Source organism: Bos indicus x Bos taurus, chromosome 3, assembly GCF_003369695.1.
Source record: "Bos indicus x Bos taurus breed Angus x Brahman F1 hybrid chromosome 3, Bos_hybrid_MaternalHap_v2.0, whole genome shotgun sequence".
NCBI lineage: Eukaryota > Metazoa > Chordata > Mammalia > Artiodactyla > Bovidae > Bos > Bos indicus x Bos taurus.
Window position 1 is genome coordinate 19657030 of NC_040078.1, and position 24052 is coordinate 19681081.

Sequence of the window (24052 nt, forward strand, 5' to 3'; positions counted from 1 at the left end):
AGCCAAAAATAAAAATTACTTAAAAATAATAGTCAAAACAAGTAACAACAGGGCGGAGAATCAGGAACCAAGACTCATTCTCTTCCTTGTCTTAAGTTTTGCTCCTAGGGTACAGGTCAGAACTCCCAAACTACCAAAAAATGGATAGGAAAAGAAGAGAATCATATCAATGTTGCTATAACATCCAGCTTGGTAGAAAAGAAACCCAATGAACAACAGAGTAACATTTTAGGGAACAAAGTACGACTGCTAAGGCTTGATGGATTGGGTCACTTGGCTCATGCCAAGAGAAAATGCCTACTGAGACTGAAGAGTCACCAGCACTGTGCCTGTTCACCTCTTCTTAATCAAGCTTTCTCTTCAGAAGGAACAGCAGCAGAAACAGAGGAAAGCGGAGATGGAGGGGGTTGGGGATTGGAAACAAAAAGAAGAGAAAAGAATACCAACTCAGCAGTGGCAACACCCATTCAGCCAATGTTTGAGGAGAATGAGATTTATCCCTAAATTAGGATGAGATTAGAGTATCAGTCAACAGAAAGTTTTCTTTCTAGCATCTGTGTAAAACATACTCTGATAAGTATAAACTATCATCTTATAATCCATACCCACAATCCATATATAGCATCCTTTTTTTGGGTGAAGAAACTGCAGGTCAAGAAGCAACAATTAGAATCAAACATGGAAGAGACTGGTTCAAAACTGGGAAAGGAGTGCGTCAAAGAAGTATCCATTGTCACCCTGTTTCTTTAACTTCTATGCAGAGCACATCATGCGAAATGCCAGGCTGGATGAATCACAAGCAGGAATCAAGACAGCAAGGAGAAATATCAATAACCACAGATGTGAGTACCACCCTTACGGCAGAAAGCAAAGAAGAACTAAAGAGCCTCTTGAAGGTGAGAGAGAGTGAAAAAGCTGGCTTAAAATTTAATATTAAAAAAACTAAAATCATGGCATCCGGTCCCATCACTTCATGGCAAATAGGTGGGGAAACAGTGAAAAACAGTGACAGACTTTTCTTTTCTTGGGCTTCAAAATCACTGCAGACAGTGACTGTAGCCATGAAATTAAAAGACGTTTGCTCCATGGAAGAAAAGCTATGACAAACCTTGGCAACATATTAAAAAGCAGAGACATCACTTTGCAGACAAAGGTCTGTCTAGTCAAAACTATGGTTTTTCCAGTAGTCATGTACGGACATGAGAGTTAGGCCATAAAGAAGGCTGAGCGCTGAAAAATTGATGCTTTCGAACTGTGGTGCTGGAGAAGACTCTTCAGAGTTCCTTGGACTGTAAGGAGATCAAACCAGTCAATCCTAAAGAAAATCAATCCTGAATATTCATTGGAAGGACTGATGCTGAAGCTCCTGTACTTTGGCTACCTGATGCAAAGAGCCAACTCACTGGAAAAGACCCTGATGCTGAGAAAGATTGAAGGCAGGAGGAGAAGGGGACAACAGAGGATGAGATGGCTGGATGGCATCACTGACTCAATGGACGTTGAGTTTAAGCAATCTCTAGGAGATGGTGAAGGACACGGAAGACTGGTGCGCTGCAGTCCATGAGGTTGCAAAGAGTCGGAGACAACTGAGCGACTGAACAATAACTACTACTGAGTTCCAATGGTAAACTTCCTCCTCCTCAGGGAAAAACATTTCCTTCATGTTTGTTTGTTTCCTTCATGATCATGTAGTTCCTACTTACTAATAGGCCCTGGACCAAGAAGCATTCTAAACGAAAGGCTAATGTTGCTCCACTGGCAGCAAAAAATAAAGCCATGACAAACAGGTTGTGTCAGAAAAATAACTGTATAAACAGCTTAATTCCAAGTGGGTCAATATATGATGCAGAGCCAATCATGGTGATTTCATCAAGTACCAGTTCCTCTGTGGAAAAGATGAAAATGTAAAAAGATCTAGGGGACATAAACAAGGACCAATGTGTAAAACTGTACTCAATTACATATTTACTAATAAAGACTGGCTTGTTGTCCACTAATAACTAAACAAACAAAAGACTTAGAGAAACAAGGATATATTCACTTTGGGGATTTTTAAAAAATTCTGACCAAGGCAGGCTCAATCTGGCTGAGATCTATAGATATTAATGAAAATTGATTTTTAAATAGAACAAGTTGAGAACTCAGTCCCTTCAGCCACTTATGAACCTATATGCCCATTTAAGCTAACAAATCAGTAACAACTTACATTAAAAAATCATTCAACAAGGGCCTTTGAGATTTTAACCTATTCTTAATGTGAAAGTTGCTCAGTTGTGTCTGATTCTTTGGGACCCCAAGGACTATACAGTCTTTGGAATTCTCCAGGCCAGAATACTGAAGTGGGTAGCCCTTCCCTTCTCCAGGGGATCTTCCCAGCCTCGGGATTAAACTCAGGTCTCCTGCATTGCAGGCAGATTCTTTACCAGCTGAGCCACAAGGGAAGCCCAATTCTTAATAGTAAGATGTATTTAATCTATTATAAGTAAATAAACAGAGCATAAGGGATGTGCTCAAAATTAAAGAGCAATGGTGGTGACAGAGACAGAATTGGAATTCACATTCCCAACCCCCCAGTTCAACTCTCCTTCTTCTAAACCATATTTTGTTTTCAATTTCCTGGCCACTCAAGAGTCTAAGGGGGAAAAGGAAAGCACCAAAGGAACAAGAATGTTTTTACAGACTAAATAAATCTTACAACTGCTAATGGACAGTATAAACACATATTTTCTTCCCCTGAGGTTTCCCCTTCCCTTCCCACTTTCATTGATATGAGGATAAAGAGTCCTCCCTTGGTTCCTCTCAATGGAATGAACAATGCCACTACTCTGCTCCTCCAGCAACGGTCATCAATGTCACCGGCAAGAACAGCAGGAAAGTACCTTTCTTTTCTTTCAGTGAGATTATACTTGTTTTCAAACGGACAATGCCAGTATTCTAGAGGAGCAGAAGCTGCCTTTCAAAACTGATACTTGACAGAGCAATTTCACAGATGTTAAGGTCCTCACTAGCAGTACAAAGTACCTCTTTTCTTCACAAAAATACATGAACAACTTTAACAGAGATAGTTTTTAATTCTTCTCAGATTAAGAGTTTTCTTTTTGGTGTCACTGGGACCATGACTCTGTCTGATTAAAAGCAGAAGAGTTATGACCACTGAATCTGCAATGACAAAAAGAGGGCATCTGACAGGCACTCTTGTTTTAATGATCTTAGAAATTGACTGTACAATCACTTACCAATCCTTGGCAAAAATCCACATTAACTTCTAAAATATTTTCTGAAAGAATGATCAATAACTCCAGGTATTACACATGGAGGAGCTCAGAATTTTGACAGCACAAATCAGAAGGGGAAGTTCCCCTCTGCACTATTCTTTGTTGAACAACAAATATTTAATCTGGTTTAAAGTCAAGTTAGTTCACACACAGACTTTTAGACTAGTGAGAGAGCAGTAAGGTATTGTGGGCAGGAATGTGGGCTCTGAAATCAGTACACCTAAGTTGGCTAGGTTTGAATACTAGATCTACATTTACTAACTCGATAACCTTGACAAGTTGGTTGGAACTCTCTAGGCCTTGGTTACCTCATCCATAAAATGGAGATATAACAACATGTACATCATAGGATAGTTATGAGAATTAAATAAATCCTATATAGCACTTAATATGTAATAAATGCTCTGTAAATACTAGCAATTATTATCATTGTGAATTATAAAACCCCATCTACAGGATGAGAAGGGTCAGGGGAAATGACAAGTACAACAGAAAGGGAAAAGAGAGAGACACATTTACTGAAACAAAAGGAAATGGAGTTATGGGAAGACTTCGAGGGAGACAAAAGACAGTCAACAGATTCATCTTATATTGTGGAACTGTGAGAAAAGAACTTGCTATGTTAAGGTAGCATTTTTTTGGAGAGGGTAGAGGGAAATGGAAGCTAAAGTCAAATAATCTTTGCAGGACATTCACAGCCTTCTCAAAAGGCCATGCACACTACTTAAAAAAAAATTGCAATTGTTATGGGGAAGAGGAGTCCGCTGCTAGTAACTGTAAGGAGCTCAAGCTTCTTCAGCACAGATACACATCAGATCTACCTCTCTTACGGCTGACCCCACAGCACAGAATGTGGAGACCTAAATGAGGAAAAACAGAAAATTATCACTTACTTCTGGGGTTCTACTTGCTTACAATAGAACAAGCATATTTAAAAAAAAAACCCACATGACATCTCTAAAGTTTAAAATTATTAACAGGACCTGACCTGATCCCCAGTACCATACTGTGAAATGTGAGAAGATTTCCTGCAGTTCTAGGTAGAAGCCAAAAAAAAAAAAAAAAAGCAGCAGCTCTGGCAGAAAAATTCCAGGAAGGATCACAAAACTTGTAACCCAAACAATTTCACTATTGCATGACTTCAGGTTGGCAAAAAAAATTCAGGTATAAAGCTCCTTGCACACAGGCTTCTACCCCTTTAAAAAAGAAGGTGTATACATTTTACTTGAGGGTCTTCCACTTGTGAGGGCAATTTGGTAACATCTAGCAAAACGCCTTAAAAGCAAATATGTACCATCTGTCCCAGAAGTGACAATTTATCCAAAGGAAATAACTGGTCAAGTGGATAAAGACATATATACAAATATATTTACTGTAGCACTGTATGTAAAAACTATTACTAGAAAGAATCTAAATATACAATATAGGTGATATAAGTTGTGGTATAGTCATAAAAGGGAATAGTATAGAACCATTATCTTTATGTTCATTTATGGATAGGCTGTCACAATAAACTGTATAATGGAAAAAGCTAAATAATTATATAGTACAGTATTTTTCTAAAATGCTTATCTATAAAGTCACATGTATTTATACACATAAAAAATGTCAAGATTATAGACTAAAATGTTAAAATATGACTATATTGGATAGTATGATTAAGGTGATATTCTAAGTTTAAATTTCTATTTTTCCTTATCTATATAAAATTTCTATAACAAACAGGTAATTTAACAATTATAGAGATATGTAGGAATGGCTTTATTGCTGTTTTATAACCCATTTTCCCCAGTAAACTAGTGCTCAGCAGTTCCACACATAAAGATCAGCATCAATCCCCTCCCTATACATTAACTTGAGCTCATTACAACATATTATGCTGCTACAGAGATAGACTAGAAGGAAAAATGTGAAAGATGATGTCTAGAAAGCTGCTGACAGTTGCAAGCTACAGATAAAGCATGACTCCTATACACTCACTCCCATTCTCCATTATTACTTTGAGATTCTCATACAACCTGAAACAAACCTGTATCAGCGCATATGCTAACAGGTTCTCTCTGAAGAATTTATCTTTCATATCCTTTAGAGTACCAATATTCTCCCATAAAACAGGTATCCCTAATTTCAGGGTATCTCCTGGATATTTGAAAAATAAAGATCTAAAGAAAAATAAATAAAGATCTAGCTTCTAAATTATGAAAATTAGCTGAGAAATCTTTAATGTTACTAAAATAATTTCAAGACAACTGAACCAGCCAGTTAAGTGCCAGAGAGGAAATAATCCAATCAATTCTTGCTAAAATACAAAGTTGAATCATCACACTATGTCACAGAAAATTTTTCTGAGTAACTCTGAATAGTCTTAAGGAAGCACTCCATTTTGGTCCTTAGTCCCAGACTAAATTGTGTTGGTAATGAAAAAGGTACCAAAGGGGCTGGTTTCTAGTCACTTGGCAAAAACATCACTAGGACTCTCCATAAACTGGGTTGCAGCTACCAAAGCACTGGCAACTATGACTTACTATGAGAGCAAGGAGAAAATGTAAAGGAAGAAAAGAAAATTAATACAATTCTGCGAAGTGTGAAAAAGGTAAACTTTAGAGGAGAAATGAGCTGGCCTTAAAAGAGGAGATAATCAACACAGAGATATTTTCAGACAGCACACAGCTCCAAAATAAGAGATGTCGTTCCCCTCCCCCACCCCCCCTCAGCATGTGGAACAAAACAAGAGTTGGCCTTAATACCAGAGCCTCTCCCAGTGCTTTCAGAGCAGAAACATTTCCGTCAAAGATGAAATGACATCATCTTCCAGATGAGAAACTAAGAGGCAGCCTGTAACTGACTTTAATGCTTGAAGTACACACATAATTTCAGGATGCTAGAACTGGGCCGGATGTGCATTCCTCAGACGAGTTTTGCCTGAACAGGTCATAAAGAAGAGATTCCAGAGACTTAGCTTAATGAGCTACCAATATTACTACATAAATCTGTCAATTCCTATAGAAATCAGAAAGAGACAAGCAGGCTTTTGGGAAGCAAAATGATAATTCTGAGAGGGTGTTTTGATTGATAATATTGACAGCCAGAGATTTTTTAAAAAAAGCAAAAACCTGAACAAAATCACACAGTTATTTGCTGGACTATCGTAAACAATCTCTCTAGTCCTCTTTAACCTGAAATACTGAATGCCACTTTAATTATACCCCTGCATGTAGAAGGTATAATAGGTTATTCAAATGAAAATCCTCAGAAATGCCAGCCTAATGAGAAGCATTGCTGAGCACACAGCTCTAAGAGATAGTGTTGGGTGGTGGGGGCCAGGCACTGTTACCATACCCTCAGTAAGAACTAAACCAAGTTAATCATGAAAATCAAGCCACATCTTAGAGAAAAGTTAAATTTTGTTTCTTCAGTTCAGTCGCTCAGTCATGTCCGACTCTTTGCGACCCCATGAACCGCAGCACACCAGGCCTCCCTGTCCATCACCAACTCCCAGAGTTTACTCTAAACTCAGGTCCATTGAGTCGGTGATGCCATCCAACCATCTCATCCTCTGTCGTCCCCTTCTCCTGCCTTCAATCTTTCCCAGCATCAGGGTCTTTCCAAATGAGTCAGTTCTTCGCATCAGGTGGCCAAAGTACTGGAGTTTCAGCTTCAACATCAGTCCTTCCGATGAATATTCAGGACTGATTTCCTTTAGGATGGACTGGTTGGATTTTGTTCCTAGCAGGTGTCAATTTTTAGAGTTTTCTAGAAAAAGGTCTGAAAGGCAAGGATGCTCTTAGAAACAAAAGCTCAAAACTCATTGATCTACCAGTCCTAGGGTCAACCTGGCTCAGGTAAGAGCCAAGTAGCAAGGAATGAATCACAAATGTACTAAGACTCACTGTGATAACATACAGACTTTATGCAAAGTCTTTGCCACTATTAACAATGTCTTTGAACCTCAGTTTCCTAATTTGGAAAATAAGAGGGTTAAATTAAAATATCTCTACATTTCCTTTTAATAAACTTTTGCTTCCAGTTCTATAAGCCACATTTTATGATTCTCAGTCCACAAATATGTATCTCTTAGCACTAAAATTCTGGTTGAAATTTGGGGGGTGGGAGGTTGGATATCTGAGTCCTTCTTTAAAAGACCTGAGTCTCTTGGATAAGCCAATCCAAAGCTAAGGAGCAGTTAAGATTTCCAGCAGTTCACCACCTCCCAATTCTATTTCCAAACCTGGTTCTATCTTAAAAAAAAAAAAAAAAGGCAGTATTGCTGGCCTGGAACATACACTGAGCTGAGAAAGTAACTTAAATAATATCACTGCTAAGTTGCGTCAGTCGTGTCCAACTCTGTGTGACCCCAGAGACGGCAGCCCACCAGGCTCCCCCATCCCTGGGATTCTCCAGGCAAGAACACTGGAGTGGGTTGCCAGTTCCTTCTCCAATGCATGAAAGTGAAAAGTGAAAGTGAAGTCACTCAGTCGTGTCTGACTTTTCTAGATCTCGTGGACTGCAGCCCACCAGGCTCCTCCGTCCATGGGATTTTCCAGGCAAGAGTACTGGAGTGGGGTGCCATTGCCTTCTCCAAAATAATATCACAGTGGGTATTAATTGTCCCAACAATGCACTTCAATCACCCCCCAGATCCTAATGCAAGAAAATCACAGAGATATGACCAAGTTACTTCTCTACCATTTCTTTTATACAGACTCTTGTCAATGAGAACTTGAAGTTTATCAGGCATGCTAAAGGAAAGCCAGTATTAAGCTATTCATATATCCTTAAAAAACAACAACTCTTCCCATTCTCTCCTGCAACCTTTGCTCACTCCCCATCAATGTTACTGATCCTTTGAGATGGTGTTTATTCTGGGTTAACTCCATAAAGCTCAGTTTAATACACAGCAAAGAGTAAGATATACTTAATTGCCTATAAGGAATCTACCCTTCTCTCTCTTTTTGCCAGTCTTCCTCAGACTCCAACAATAAGGGGACTTTTGGGGAATCAGATATTTAAAAATTAATATATTCTGCATACAGTCATTACAAATAAACAGACTTATTTAATAGGAGAAAAAAGAAAAATAATCAGTGACAAAGTTTTAAAAGACGGAGGAGCTGAGGGAAAAAAGTTCACTTCAAACAGAAAACATTAAAACACCAGTTCATAGGAGATATGAATAAAACAGGATCAACACATATGTAAAAAAGAAACAATTGTCTCTTTTGATAGGAAAGGGTGGAGAAGTGAAGTGCAAGAGGGGAAATGAGCCAGGAAGGGGTTTCCTCTAGGAAACACCAACAGTCCAATCACTCTCTCTTTGAGACTGAATGATGGGCTGGGGTTTAGAACACAAAGAAACAGATTCCCTCTGCCTGGCTATCAGAAATTGGCATACTTCCTGAAGTCTACTTCTATCCTTGATCAAGAGAACACACTCAGTAAAAACAAAAACCAAACTGACAACGTTGGTCTTTTTGCTTTCTTCGTGTCAAGCAAGACTATGTCAAAATTCTAGGAAAGTAAACATCCAGCTTAATGGGTAAAATACTCCCCAACCCCAACTCAGAACTTCTCACCAGTTACCTGAGTTTGGCCTGGTTAAGTTGTTCAGAAGTTGTAGTTTCCATTATTTTTATTTAAAAAATAGGCTGATAAAACATGTAATAACTAGTAGGTAGCACATATTTGAGCACAGTTATTAATCAGAAGTTTTACAGTATCAACTCAGAACAGCACACAGAAATTAACAAAGAAATTAACAAGACATAATATGTATTTCGATATTCAAGGCTAATTTCTAAGTACACATTACCAATAATAACAGACACTGGATACCTATTAAGTCTATATAATTATACTTGACCCTGGGCTTGAGCAGTCATGGCAGAAATAAATGGATAATTAAAAAACAGTGACATTCTGATGTCAGTTTTCTGGAAGAATCTACCAAGGTGACAAAATTAAAAAGGAGGGCTATGTGGGTGTAAGCCCTCTGTGGAAAAAGCATAAAGAAAAATCTCTCCTTACTTATAAAATATCAACCAAAAGGATACCTGTTGATATTCTCATTACATGGCATTCTGTTCTGTCTTTACATTTCCAAACTCCAGTTTCTCCCCCCAATAATGTGGCTTAAGTTGCTTTACTTTTCACTAGTATAGAAAAATTAAAGGAGAAGAGATCAGTCTACAAATGGCTTACACTGTACACAAAGAACACAGACAAAAAACCCTCAATGAAATTCCTACCATTTGGAGTTATCAGATTACAGCATACATTTACTGGTGGAGCTCTACTGGGAAGGACAAAGCCATCAGAATCAAGGATTGATGAGACTGGCTCTACTACAGAAGTTCTGGGCAAAAATGTTTCTTTCCTGTGTTTTTTGGGGTCTCCCTCGGCAGTTTAAGGGAAAATCAGAAAAGGAGCTATAAATGTTACCTCCAAATCATCTGTACTCATGATAGAATCATTTGATAATGTGTGACAATTTCAGAAATGTTCTGGTCTGAAGCAAAAGGAGCTAGAGGTTCATGATTTTCTAAGGTTTCAAGTGCTTTTTCTTAGGGGAGTCACACAGGATTTTATTACAGCTCTTATTTTAGGGGAACAAGGGACACTTTAATACTCTTAACTTTACTTTTTAACTCCTCCACCAAATTCAAATCAAGTCGCCAAAATAGAAACTTAACTCCCTTTCAGGTAGTAAAAAGGAGACTTGGTGGCTTATTTTCAAGTTCTTGATGAACTAGTCAAACTGCAGACAGGGGAACAGGCTCTCTATACTGTCACTAGTGTGACAGATGGCAGCACTGTCAACAGCATCTCATCAGTGCTTTTATTTTTTAAGTGGTACCACTGACCAAATGAGGCTAGGACAGAAAGGAAGAAAAGGAATAAATTTCCTTTACACATCGAACAGCTGAGCGCAAACTGCATCACCTTTTATTAACAAAGTGTAAGAACAAGGCAATGATGATGGTTCCTGTAAGATTGACATTAATTTATAATCACCTCCCTCTAATCCAAACATGGTAATTACGCCAATGGGAAAAGATCTCTCAAACATCTCTTAGAGTGTATGGTTTGCTTTAACTCCTGTATTTAACCTGTCAGCAGCATAAAAGACCAGCTCCAGCTTAATGATTAAATAATATAGATGGGGGTTTAATACTGGCAGGGAAGAACTATTTTAAATTACCAATCCTTTCTAATTTGAATGCCAAAAGATTTTGAACCTTAAAAGGTTATGAATGACTTATCTAAAACATCAATCTGTCCCTGAATCCTAACATTCTTGTTTTGTATACACTGCCAGAGAATCTTACCTTTAGGATTTCAGTTTCACCAATATTTAAGTGAGTTCAGCTAAACATCTAAGGACAACAAGTTGATTTTAGAATGATTAAAACACAAACACACACACTCCTACCTTGAATTTCTACAAAGCTAGTCTTTTAGCATTTAACAATTTAGGAGACCATAAACCAATTTATTCCTGCCAATGCCTTTATTCCCCTGGTACTATCCAGACAGAGCACCACTCTCCTCCAATCACAAAACACGTTCTCCACAGCCTTTTTGGCATCTGAATCAAACACCTTATCCTCTTCAAAAACATATCCTTGAAATGAAATATGAAATATTCTATTAAATTCAGTAAGCCAAAACTGAACATACAGATATGCGAAAGAAGTCAACACTGTGTATCTGCACACAATAATCCCATGCTTTCAGGAATATTCATGAGAATTTTTCTGATTTCTTAATCCAACAGTTTCAATATTTGCCAAAGAAACAGAGAAAGAGGGTGAAAAAAAAAGTCAAAAAAAAAAGGAATCCAAAGCTAGTTATTTTTAGTCATTTTTTTAAAAAAACTTTTAGCCATTTTTGTATCTTGACCTCACATATGAACACAATAAAGCCAAGCAGCTGGAAAATTGACTGCAATCTATTATTCTATTTTCTGGTGAAAACACAACAGCAAAAAACATTTACACTATCTGAATAACCTCCTGCTAGTCTTAGGATCTGACAAAAAATATAAAAACATACAAAAGTATCAAATAGTGACACCTAAAACTAGTAGGACTACCTGAAGTAGGAGCAAAAACCTGAAGACATCACTATGTGACAGAAATATTTTCTTTTACTCCTAAATCTGTCCATGTGGACAATATTTTGAGATAGAGGCTGAATCAAATTCTGGGATATAAACACAAAAACACAAGGCTTTTAAGATTAAGCTGTTTCTAATACCTGATCTGATGGTTAAGAAGTCTGCTTTAAGACTGTACACAACTATTCTTGTTTCACCACTGGGGGAGAGGAAAAAGAGGTTTTAAATTTAGAAGCTACTGTATTTAAAAACTTTCATTTTAACTTTATCCTTCTTCACACTTAGAATGTAACAGGAGTTGTTCTAGCTCACTTATCTTTTATAGGAAAGGCAAAAAAAACACCTCTCAAGAAACTAAAAATAGGTTGTACATAAACAAAACTCCAGTTTGTGAAGAAGATATTTATGACCAAGTATGTGTTCACCTGAACTGAACAGGAAAAGGTGGAACCCTCTATTTAGTCAACTCAAAAGGAGTAGGATGCAATCCCAGGATTAAGCAAGTGTCAAAGTCTCGGGTAGAGCATCCATCATCTGGCGGCCTCTCCTGTTCCCAGTGTATAGGTAACAGTCACCGTGGAACCCCAGACATTTCTGATGGAAGCTCTAGAACAGTTTCTGACTCAAACTCCACTCCCTCCTCCAACATACATCCCAACACCACACATTTTCCCCTCCTACACGCAATCTGTTGCCTTTCTTGTCGGCTCCTTAGCCCTCCCTCAATCTTCAACAGTTTCTAACTACTTTGAGCTAGATTCCCTGGCTCCCTTCTCCAAGTGCCAATTTCGTGCCTAAGCATTCTTCCAGTCCATTTCCTATTATGCAATATTCCTACACAGCACTTAAAACCATCCCCACCCTATCCTTTTCAAGCCTAATTTCCTGCATCACCTCCCTCAACTTCTACTGCAATTCGAGACTCCATCGTTCCGCCTTCTGCATCTGTTTTCAGTGTCTTTTAAACCCTGCTTTTCCACATACCTCAGGCTCTCTTCAAAAACTTCCCATTCCTTCCCAAAGCTGGGCAGTCAAGAGATGGGAGTCTCCAGAGGAGGACGTTTGATAAAACGTGTAGGTGTATCTGTCCGAGTGAGCGCGCGCGTTTTGGGGGGAGGGGAAGCACGAAGTGAGAAGGAATGACGCATTAGGGGGAGGCTCTCAGGAGCCTCCAATAACTCACTCCCACCCCCAACAAAATCCCCAATCCCCTAACGCCCCAGCATTGGAAAGCATCCCATAACGATTCCATACCTTTTAAGTCCCATGGTTTCTCTTCCACGTTTTTGTCCAATTAACCCCGCAATCAACGTGGAGTCTAAGCCTCTATTTACTCTTTCTCTCCTCCCTTCGATTCCCTTTCTCTTTCCTCCCTACTCCCACCGTCAATCTCCATCCTTTTCTGACCCTACTCCTTCAAAGTCCTCAACTCGGTCTCCTTGAAGACAGCCAGTGTTTCTGACAGCTTCCCTTTTCTCAATCAAATCCATCCTTTCCTCACATTCCCTCTGCTTGCTCTGAAAGCTACATGAAACCCTAGTTCTCGGTCCTCCTTACCGGCAACGCCTCAAACATGCTCAGCTACAGGTGCCCTTCCTGGGTCTCGCTCTTCCTGCCATCGCACAGTCATCAGCCCCCAGCCCACGCCACGCCCTGATTACCTGAGGCCGAGGTGCAGGGAGGGACGCTGGAATCCGCGGATGAAAACCCTACCGCCGACGGCCCAGAGGAGGCAGACGCCATCTTGGCAGCCCCCTCCCCCTCAGCGGCGTCTCTTTTTCTATCGCGCTCTTCCTCTTCTCGGAGTCGAATCTTCCCCACGTATCTTCACAGAACCCGCGTTCTGCAAGCCACCTCCCCGCCCCCTCCGGGGCCTCTCAGATACGCCGCACCGGCTCCGGGACCAACTCAGGGCGGAACCATTAGGATGGTATGGGGGACAATTCTTGTCTCGCACCGTTTTAGCAACTTTAAGCTCTTTCCGCAGGAGTTACTTTCCCCTTTCACAACACAGTAAGCTCAAGCGGCTGCCGGGAAACTGCGTCTGGATCAAACCACACCTAAAAGAAAAAGGTGGGGAATGAGAAGTCCCTGCGGAGCGAACTCCCCTCCCCCTTCTCCCTAGCCACAGCCTGTTTATCGCCCAACCCCACCGCTTCGCTCCCGGTGGCCAAGGAAATCCTGGCATCGCGCATGCGCCCAACCTTCTTCTCAGCGGCCACCCCATCCAATGGGGGAGGAGGGGGGCCCTGAGAGGAGGCGAGCCAATCAGGAGGCTGAGTCTGGTCACATGACACAGGTCCCTCGCGCCTTGGCAAATCCAAGGAAGGAAGACAGTGCGGCTCTGTCTACGGTGGCTTGGTGAGTCAAAATACAAGGGAGTCTCAGACGGGACTAAATCGAGAAGTCTGAGCTCTAGAAAAGAGTATGCCGGGCTGGCATTCACAGCCCAGGAAAACCTCCCGACTGAAGCGCTGGTGTGTAGTCAAAGACATTAAACAGTTAAGTATCACAAAACATCACATGCCACCAAGTATTCTTCCGACTTTACTGCCTTGTTTTATTTAACAAGCGTGCGTGTCTTGCCTTCCTTTGAATGACATTCGAAACAGATCCACACTTTGCCTCAAGCGCAGTGCTGGGCACAGTGATGGAGCTGAGTAAATATTTGATAAACAAACGAATGAAGTCCTGTCTAAAAGGCCACGGAAGACGATCAGAAACAACAACAGTCTTCCTGTGATCCGAGCCCTTAGCCTCTCTGTTACCTCTCCAAAGGTCACTGAGACTCAGAGAAATTCCCCTTTCTAGTCTGATCTTCGTACTAACCCCGCTCAGTTTTAATAAAATACCCTGGAGATTATGAACCTTGATGGGAAATATGAAGACCTATCTCTGAACAGACTAAACTGCCAGAGAATAAGGACTGTTTTATTCTTGTATCTCCAGCTCCTCCCATGATGTAACTCTGTACGTAGTAAGGGCTCAATAATTATTTGTGGAATGAATAAATGAAAATGAATGGGGTTAAAATCCTGGGTATTGCAGCCCCCAACATGGGCCTAGTTATTCTCTATCCGAATGTCTTCTGGGTCTTTGAAAGGGAACCTAGTACCTGACCGTCCAGAACATAATCCCAAGCATTTACCTCTGCTTTCTACTCCTCCCTCATCAAGATGTAAAATAATTGTTTCCCTGCTGCCACCTGCTGGGTTATTCATCTTTTTGGTAGTGAAAGTAGACAAACTTCAAATGCTTGGATTGCCTCTTAGCCTGACTCATCAAGGCATAGGTCAAGAGAGGGATCACCTCCCTTGAATTTGAACTATGAATTAGATTTCAAGCTTCCTGAAACAAGAGACCCCTGTATTGTAGTTTCTTGGGGGTCTTTGTTTCTCCTTTATGTACCAGAAAATAGCCACTATTTACTCCTACCATCTTGTATTATGTCGGTCTGTTTACTTGTTCTCCCTCAAAGACTGTGAACATTTCAGGGCAAAGATTACCTCTTATCCATTTTTATATCTCAAACGTCTAGAATAGTGCCTGGCACAGAGTAGGTGCCCAATACATGTCTACTGAATATACGAATGGATGAAGGCAAAAATCAAAAAGTGGAGTTAATAGTGTTTTCTACATGTGTGCTTAGTCACTCAGTCACGTCTGGCTCTATGCGACCTCATGGACTGTAGCCTGCCAGACTCCTCTGCCCATGGGATTCTCCAGGCAAGAATACTGGAGTGGGTTGCCATTTCCTTCTCCAGGGAATCTTCCCAACCCAGGGATAGAACCCAGGTCTCCTGCATTGCAGGCGGATTCTTTACCATCTGAGCCACCAGGCATAAAGCCAACAGTCCATCTGAGCCACAAGGCATAAAGCCAACAGTGTTTTTCGTATTTTCCCCCAAACCTTGTCTTCCCTCCACTACAGCTGAATCCCTGGGCTGGCCTCTGAGTCACAGAGCCACTCTTCCCCATTAACATTCCTTGCATAGCAGTACTCTAGTGATGTGGCAGTGTGTGGAAACAGGAGCAAAGCAGGACACATTGGCCTGGTGCCCCCGAGGAAATGGAAAAGGGAGTTTACCAATATACACTTTGGAAAGAGGGGGGCAATCTGGTGATCTCAAAATAGGGCCCCACATATGAACTTGAAGGACAAAGTATATGCACAGACACACACAAAGACACACACAGCCTTACTAACATGACGTTCATGCCTTAGAACAGTACCTCAGGTCAAAATGGAGTGGCTAGTTCAACACAGAGGCAAAATAAGATGATGATACCTTATTCACTCAATTAGTCATTAATTAATTCATGGAATTAGCTATGTCCTCAACTATGGGAAATTCTGGCATACACAGATGATAAAGTCTCTGCCTGCAAAAAGATCACAGACTAATGAGAGACAGACACAGAAATCATTAAAACATAATAGGTGCCATCATAAAGTATGCACAAATGCTGTGTTTTGAAAACCATATTTTCAGAATAAAAATGGGGAAGAGAAGATGCATTCTTTTTTTTAACTAATTTTTATTGGAGTATAGTTGCTTTACAATGGTGTGTTAGTTCTGCTGTACAGCAAAATGATATACATATATCAACTCTTTTTTAGATTTCTTTCTCATTTAGGCCATCAAAGAGCATTGAGTAGAGTTCCCTGTGCTACACAGTAAGTTCTCATTAGTTACCTGTTTTATGTATGCATGCTGAGTCTCTTCAGTCATGTCCCACTCTTTGCGGCTCCATGGCCTGTAGTTTGCCAGGCTCCTCTGTCCATGGGATTCTCTAAGCAACAATACTGGAGTGAGTTGCCATGCCCTCCTCCAGGCAATCTTCCCAACCAAAGGATCAAACCCAAATCTCACACTTCCTGCATCAAGCAGGCAGGCTCTTTACCACTTGTGCCACCTGGGAACCCCCATTTTGTGTATAATAGTGTATCTATGTCAGTCCCAATCTCCCAATTCATCACACATCCTCCTTATCCTTATGGTAACTGTAAGTTTGTTTTCTACATCTTTGACTCATTTTCTGCTTTGCAAATAAGTTCATCTGTATAATTTTTCTAGATTCCACATATAAACAATATACAATATTTGTCTTTCTCTTTCTGACATAGTTCACTCTGTATGACAGTCTCTAGGGCCATCCATGTCAATGCAAATGGGTTTATTTCGATACATTCTTGTTGACACCACAAACTATTTGAGATTGGAACTATTCCCGAGGTTCTAGGAGGCATGATCTCAATGGTTCTAGAAACTTTGGGAAGAGAGGAAGGGTATGTGAGAAGACGTCACTGTATTATAGAATTGGAATTTTGTCAGATAGACAATAAACAGATTTTTAAGGAGAAGAAAAGCATAGAGGCACTACAGAGAATTGGTGTCAGGGAAATGATGCTAGAATAGGTTGATGTGGCAGGAGTTGAGGCCATGAAAAGCAGGGAGAGGCTAAATTACGAAGGATATGACTGTGTTAATAATTATTACTTACTAAACATCTATGTGCTTACTAAATACTGTGCTAAGCAGTTTATAAGGATTACATTTCTTAATCTTCTCAACCACCTTAAAGGGTAGATTAATACTTAGGTTAATACCTATCACTCCCACTTCACAGATAAGAAAACTAAAATTCTGTGAGGTAAAGTAACTTGTCCAAAGTCATATGGCTAGAATTGAAGCTCAAATGCAAACTCACGTCTGGCTGACTCTAAATTAATCACACTACTATTCTGCCACAAGGATTTTGGACTTTATCCTATAGTCAACAGGGAGTCATTCAACAGTTTTGAGTGGAAGAGTGACAAAATCTGGGTTTTGAGAAATGTTTCTTAAAAAGGCCTCAAGGACAGTCGTCCCTGGGTGTGCTCAAACCACCAACCTTTTGATTAACGGCCAAATGTGATAAACAGTTGCACCAACACTGTACAGGAGGCAGTGACCAAAACCATCCCAAAGAAAAAGAAATGCAAGCAGGCAAAGTGGTTGTCTGAGGAGGCTTTACAAATAGCTGAAAAAAGGAGAGAAGCAAAAAGCAAGGGAAAAGAGTAAAGATATACCCAACTAAATGCAGAATTCCAGAGAATAGCAAGGCCAGATAAGAAGGCCTTCTTAAGTGATCAATTCAAAGAAATAGAGGAAAACAATAGAATGGCAAAGACTACAGAGCTCTTCAAGAAAATTGGAGATATCAGAGAAACATTTCATGTAAGGTTGGGCACAATAAAGGATAGAAATGGTAAGGACCTAACAAAGGTAGAAGAGATTAGGAAAAGGTGGCAAGAATACACAGAAGAACTATACAGAAAAAGTCTTTGGAGAAGGAAATGGCAACCCACTCCAGTATTCTAGCCTGGAAAATCCCCAGCAGAGAAGCTGGCAGGCTTCAGTCTGGAGGGTCACAAAGAGTCTAACACAACTTAGCGACTGAGCACACAAGGAGGTTTTATTTCTTCTTTGGGTAACCACTCGTTTGCACTCAAAAGAATCACAATTTATAATTAGTTTAATATGTATTTGTATTATCTTAAAATATAATGTTTTTTATCAAACGAGTTGATTTAAGTAGTAAATGTCCACATTTAAAAAAAAAATGGTCTTAATGACCTGGATAACTACAATGGTGTGGTCACTCACCTAGAGTCAGACATCCTGGAGTGTGAAGTCAAGTGGGCCTTGGGAAGCACTGTTGTTTTCCTTCAGTCACTAAGTTGTTTCCAACTCTTTGCAATCCATGGACTACAGCATGCCTGTCCTTTACTATCTCCCAGAGTTTGCTCAAACTCATGTCCATTGAGTGGTGATGCCATCCAACCATCCCAACCTCTGTCACCCCCTTCTCCTCCTGCCCTCAGTCTTTCCCAGCATCAGGGTCTTTTCCAGTGAATCAGCTCTTCAGGTGGTCAAAGTACTGGAGCTTCAGCTTCAGCATCAGTCCTTCCAATGAATATTCTGGGTTGATTTCCTTTAGGATTGACTAGTTTGATCTCCTTTCTGTCCAAGGGGGCTCTCAAGAGTCTTCTCCAGCACCACAATTCAAAAGTATTACTTAGGAAGCATTACTATGAACAAAGCTAGTGGAGTTGATGGAATTCCAACTGAGCTATTTCAAATCCTAAAAGATAATGCTGTGAAAATGCTGCACTCACTATGTCCGCAAACTTGAAAAATTCAGCAGTGGCCACAGGACTGGAAAAGGTCAGTTTTCGTTCCAATCCCAAAGAAGGGCAATGCCAAAGAATTTTCAAACTTCCGTGCAATTGCATTCATTTCACATACTAGTAAAGCATTGTCAAAATCCTTAAAGTTAGGCTTCAGCAGTATGAACCAAGAACTTCCAGATGTATAAGCTATAAGCTAGGTTTAGAAAAGGCAGAGGAACCAGAGATCAAATCGCTAATATTCACTGGATCATAGAGAAAGCAAGGGAATTTCAGAAAAACATCTACTTCTGCTTCACTGACTACACTAAAGCCTTTGTGTGGATCACAACTGTGGAAAATTCTTAAAGAGATGGAAATACCAGACCACCTTACCTGTCTCCTGAGAAACTTGTATGCAGGTTAAGAAGCAACAGTTAGAACTGGACATGGAACAACAGACTGGTTCAAAATTGAGAAAGGAGTATATCAAGGCTGTATATTGTCACCCTGCCTATTTAACTTATATGCAGAGTACATCATGCAAAATGCCAGGCTGGATGAATCACAAGCTGGAATCAAGACTGCCAGGAGAAATATCAGCAACCTTAGATATGCAGATGATACTACTCTAAATGACAGAAACTGAAGAGAAACTAAAGAGCCTCTTGCAGAGGGTGAAAGAGAAGAGTAAAAAGCTGGCTTAAAACTCAACATTAAAAAAAACAAAAATCATGGCATCCAGTCCCATCACTATATGGTAAGTAGAAGAGGGAAAAGTGGAAGTGTTACTGAAATCACAAGTCCATGCACCCGATGCACAGTGAGGCCCATAAATACTAAACATAAGAGTTTGGAAGAGAGAAAGGTTTACTACAGATTCATACAAGAAGATGGGTGGCTCATATCCTAGAACCCCCAAATTACTGAAAGCTGTCGGCAAGTCCCTTTATTTTTTTATTTTTTTCTTTTTTAGCCTCCACCCTCCGCAACTAGAGAAAAGCCCACACAGCATTGAAGACCCAGCACAGCCAAAGCTAAAATAAAATAAATAAAATAATCTAAAAAATGTAAAACTTCATCAGTTACTCTATTAGTTTCTTAGAGTTGCCGTAACAAAGTGTCACAAACTGGGAGGCTCAAAACAAGAGGAATGTTTTGTCTCCTTGTTCTGGAGGCCAGTTGTCCAAAATGAAAGTGTTGGCAGGTCCACACTCCAACCTGTAGGGAGGACTCCTTCCTTGCCTCTTCCAGCTTCTGGTGTTTGCCGGCACTCCTTGGTACCCCTCAGGTTGCTGGAGTGTCACTTTGCTTCCACCACCACATGGCCATCTTCTCCCCTTCACTTGAGGACCCTAGTCACATTGGATTAAGGGCTTGTCCTAGGGTTAGCAACAACCTTATTTCCAAAAAGGGCTTCCCTTGGGGCTCAGCTGGTAAATAAACCACCTGCAGTGCCAGAGACCTGGGTTTGATCCCTGGGTTAGGAAGATCCCCTAGAGAGGGAAGGGCTACCCACTCCAGTATTCTGGCCTGGAGAACTCCATGGACTGCAAACAGTCGGACATGACTGAGTGACTTTCACTTTATTTTCTTTTTTTTTTGTGTGTGTGTGTAATAAAGTTTTATTAAAGTATAAAGGAGTTAAAGAAAGCTTCTGACATAGGCATCAGAAGGGGGCAGAAAGAGTACCCCGGCAAGTCCCTTTAAAAGGAAAAGGTGAGGGATCGGCGTGGTTAGTTGTTATAGACTTCTGGGTGTCAGATCCTTTGTTCTCAAGGTCAGGTCATGGTCAGATAATGATGTTCCTGAAAATCTCTACCAGATGAATATTATTCTCTGTCTTGACCAGAAAGGGCAAAGTCCCAAGGCACAACTTTTACCCTCCAAGGTCCCAGTCCTGGCTAAGAGGAGGCAGATCTCAGTTGGCAGCTCCTTCAGGGCCAGGTTCCCATATCCTGCCCAGCTGTCATCCCTGAGGGAGCCAGGCATCCAACCCAAGTGGCCCTCAGTCTCCTCAGACCATCCAAATGGGAAGACCAGGTCTCACAGACTGTGACTCATACAGACGGCCACTGCTAGTGGGTCACAGAGGCAGGGATGGGGAAGAGGTTCACTGCTTCTCAAGTCTGGGCCCCAGCTAGTGGAGGGCCTTAGTGAGGGCTCTGGAGCTCTGCAGGACATAGTCCCTGGGCTCCCTTGTCTGCTCCCTGGGCCCTCCAGCTCACCTGCTGGCCCAAGGCTGGGTAAGCTGGGGGGCCTCCAGGAGAAGGCCTGCATCTGCCTTTTACCTCACTCTCCATCTCATGACCACCACCCCATGGATTGTTGACTGAATCGTTTCCCCAGTGGTCCCCTGTTGACAGTTACCAGTGGGCAGGACCCACTGCAGCGCTGACCAATAGCTGAACAGGACCTGTTGCCTGCAAGGTGCAGAGTAATGAGGCACAGCAATTCTACCTGCTAAGGGCTGTGCTCATCCTGCTCCGTTAGAGAAGCAGTAACAGACTATTTTATTGGGCTCCAAAATCACTGTGGCTGGTGACTGTAGCCATGAAACTAAAAGATGCTTGTTCCTTGGAAGAAAAGCTATGCTCAGTTCAGTTCAGTCGCTCAGTTGTGTCCAACTCTTTGCGACCCCATGAATCGCAGCACGCCAGGCCTCCCTGTCCATCACCAACTCCCAGAGTTCACCCAGACTTACGGCCATCGAGTCAGTGATGCCATCCAGCCATCTCATCCTCTGTCGTCCTCTTCTCCTCCTGCCCTCAATCCCTCGCAGCATCAGAGTCTTTTCCAATAAGTCAACTCTTTGCATCAGGTGGCCAAAGTACTGGAGTTTCAGCTTTAGCATCATTCCTTCCAAAGAAATCCCAGGGCTGATCTCCTTCAGAATGGACTGGTTGGATCTCCTTGCAGTCCAAGGGACTCTCAAGAGTCTTCTCCAACACCACAGTTCAAAAGCATCAATTCTTCGGCACTCAGCCTTCTTCACAGTCCAACTCTCACATCCATACATGACCACAGGAAAAACCATAGCCTTGACTAGACGAACCTTTGTTGGCAAAGTAATGTCTGCTTTTGAATATGCTATCGAGGTTGGTCATAACTTTCCTTCCAAGGAGTAAGCGCCTTTTAATTTCATGGCTGCAGTCACCATCTGCAGTGATTTTGGAACCCAAAAAAATAAAGTCTGACACTGTTTCCACTGTTTCCCCATCTATTTGCCATGAAGTGATGGGACCGGATGCCATGATCTTAGTTTTCTGAATGTTGAGCTTTAAGCCAACTTTTTCACTTTCCACTTTCACTTTCATCAAGAGGCTTTTTAGTTCCTCTTCACTTTCTGCCATAAGGGTGGTGTCATCTACATATCTGAGGTTATTGATATTTCTCCTGGCAATCTTGATTCCAAACTTGTGTTTCTTCCAGTCCAGCGTTTCTCATGATGTACTCTGCATATAAGTTAAATAAGCAGGGTGACAATATACAGCCTTGATGAACTCCTTTTCCTATTTGGAACCAGTCTGTTGTTCCATGTCCAGTTCTAACTGTTGCTTTCTGACCTGCATACAGATTTCTCAAGAGGCAGATCAGGTGGTCTGGTATTCCCATCTCTTTCAGAATTTTCCACAGTTTATTGTGATCCACACAGTCACAGGCTTTGGCATAGTCAGTAAAGCAGAAATAGATGTTTTTCTGGAACTCTCTTGCTTTTTCCATGATCCAGCAGATGTTGGCAATTTGATCTCTGGTTCCTCTGCCTTTTCTAAAACCAGCTTGAACATCAGGAAGTTCATGGTTCACATATTGCTGAAGCCTGGCTTGGAGAATTTTGAGCATTACTTTACTAGCATGTGAGATGAGTGCAATTGTGCTAAACCTAGACAATATTAAAAAACAGAGACATCACTTTGCCGACAAAGATCTGTCTAGTCAAAGCTATGTTTTTTTCAGTAGTCATGTATGGACGTGAGAGTTGGACCGTAAAGAAGGCTGAGTGCTGAAGAAACCAGCCTCGAGGTTCTCGCGAGATCCACCTCCTCGATACCAAGAGCCTGTGTCTGGCAGAGCTGGTGTGAGATAAATAGACAATCCTTCCCAGTCACTGGGATAATCAAGAGTTTTGGCCGGACCTTCCAGCACACATCAAGATAGTGAGGAGCCAGACAAAAAGCACAGACTATGGTGCTGAAACACACTAATAAAGAACTTAGTGATTTGGCCCGTGACCCTCCAGCACAATGTTCTGCAAGTCCAGTTGGGGATGATATGTTTCATTGGCAAGTCACAATTATGGGACCTAATAACAGCCCATATCAAGATGGTGTATTCTTCTTGATAATTCATTTTCCTACAGACTACCCCTTCAAACCACCTAAGGTTGTATTTACAACAAGAATTTATGATCCAAATATTAACAGTAATGGCAGCATTTGTCTCAATATTCTAAGATCACAGTGGTCTCCTGCTTTAACTGTTTCTAAAGTTCTTTTATCCATTTGTTCACTGCTATGTGATCCAAACCCAGGTGACCCCTTAGTGCCAGAGACTGCATGGATCTATAAAACAGACAGAGATAAGTACAACAGAATATCTCGGGAATGGACTCAGAAGTATGCCATGTGATTCTACCTTAAAGACAGAATAACCTGTATTATAGCTGGGATAAACTTTAAATTAGTGTTGCTTTTCTGATTTTCTTACCGGGCTGCTCCCGTATCAGACCTCATGTTTTTTGTTTACCTCCCTCCATTCACATGCTCATGTGAGAAGACTTAAGTTCTTCCAGCTTTGGACAATAACTGCTTTTAGAAACTGTAAAGTAGTTATAAGAGAATAGTTGTGCAAGATTCAGAATATTTTTAAAAAATGTAGCATGTGTAATATGTGGCCAATGTGTTCACTCTAACTTGGTTATAAGACTAAAACCTTTCCTCACTGCTCAAACATGCTGAAGAATCATCTTGAGAGGGAGGGAGATGGATGCTGAGTTGTCACATCAAAGGAAGCAGCATTATTCTAGCAGCATCCATCCTTGTTTAAGCATTCCACTGTTAGAGATTTGAAGTTACATGATATACTTTATGCTCATAACTGATGTGGCTGGAGAATTTATTGAATTTATAGCATCAGCAGAACAGAAAATGTGATGTATTTTATGCATGTCAATAAAGGAATGACCTGTTCTTGTTCTACAGAGAATGGAAATAGGAAGTCAAACACACTTTGTATTCGAAAATACGGTCTCAAAGATTTTTAAATTTTCATTTAAATTGTTAGGAGGCTTGGAACTCTAACTTGGAGTTAATCTGTCTTCCAATACACTGTTTAATATAGTACTGAATAAATGGTGCAAGTTGTCAATGGATGAGTGATCAACTAATAACTCTGCTAGTAATTGATTTATTTTTTTCAATGAAGTTGCATAAACCAATGAGTGTAGTTCGGTTCAGTCACTCAGTCATGTCTGACTCTTTGCTACCCCATGAACTGCAGCACACCAGG

General features: G+C 40.9%; 1 protein-coding gene and 1 pseudogene across 4 annotated transcripts in view; one reads left to right on the forward strand and one right to left on the reverse strand.

Annotated features, from left to right (window-relative positions):
- The window catches only part of PIP5K1A (phosphatidylinositol-4-phosphate 5-kinase type 1 alpha), a 39279-nt gene extending 25666 nt beyond the window's left edge, over positions 1-13613 (reverse strand). Inside the window, exons 1-3 of one of the 4 annotated variants that reach the window (XM_027533842.1) lie at positions 13545-13613; positions 13053-13451; positions 4097-4135 (exon numbers count right to left, since the gene is read on the reverse strand). In XM_027533842.1, the coding sequence (XP_027389643.1) occupies positions 4097-4135; positions 13053-13134 (121 nt within the window). In that variant the 5' untranslated portion in view covers positions 13135-13451; positions 13545-13613. Of the gene's footprint in view, positions 1-4096; positions 4136-12375; positions 12452-13052 lie in introns of those variants that run through there. The other 3 variants (XM_027533865.1, XM_027533851.1, XM_027533858.1) reach the window with 3 other exon arrangements.
- A 9116-nt stretch (positions 13614-22729) lies between these two features.
- Positions 22730-23206, forward strand: LOC113890460 (annotated as a pseudogene).
- Positions 23207-24052: the final 846 nt, after the last annotated feature.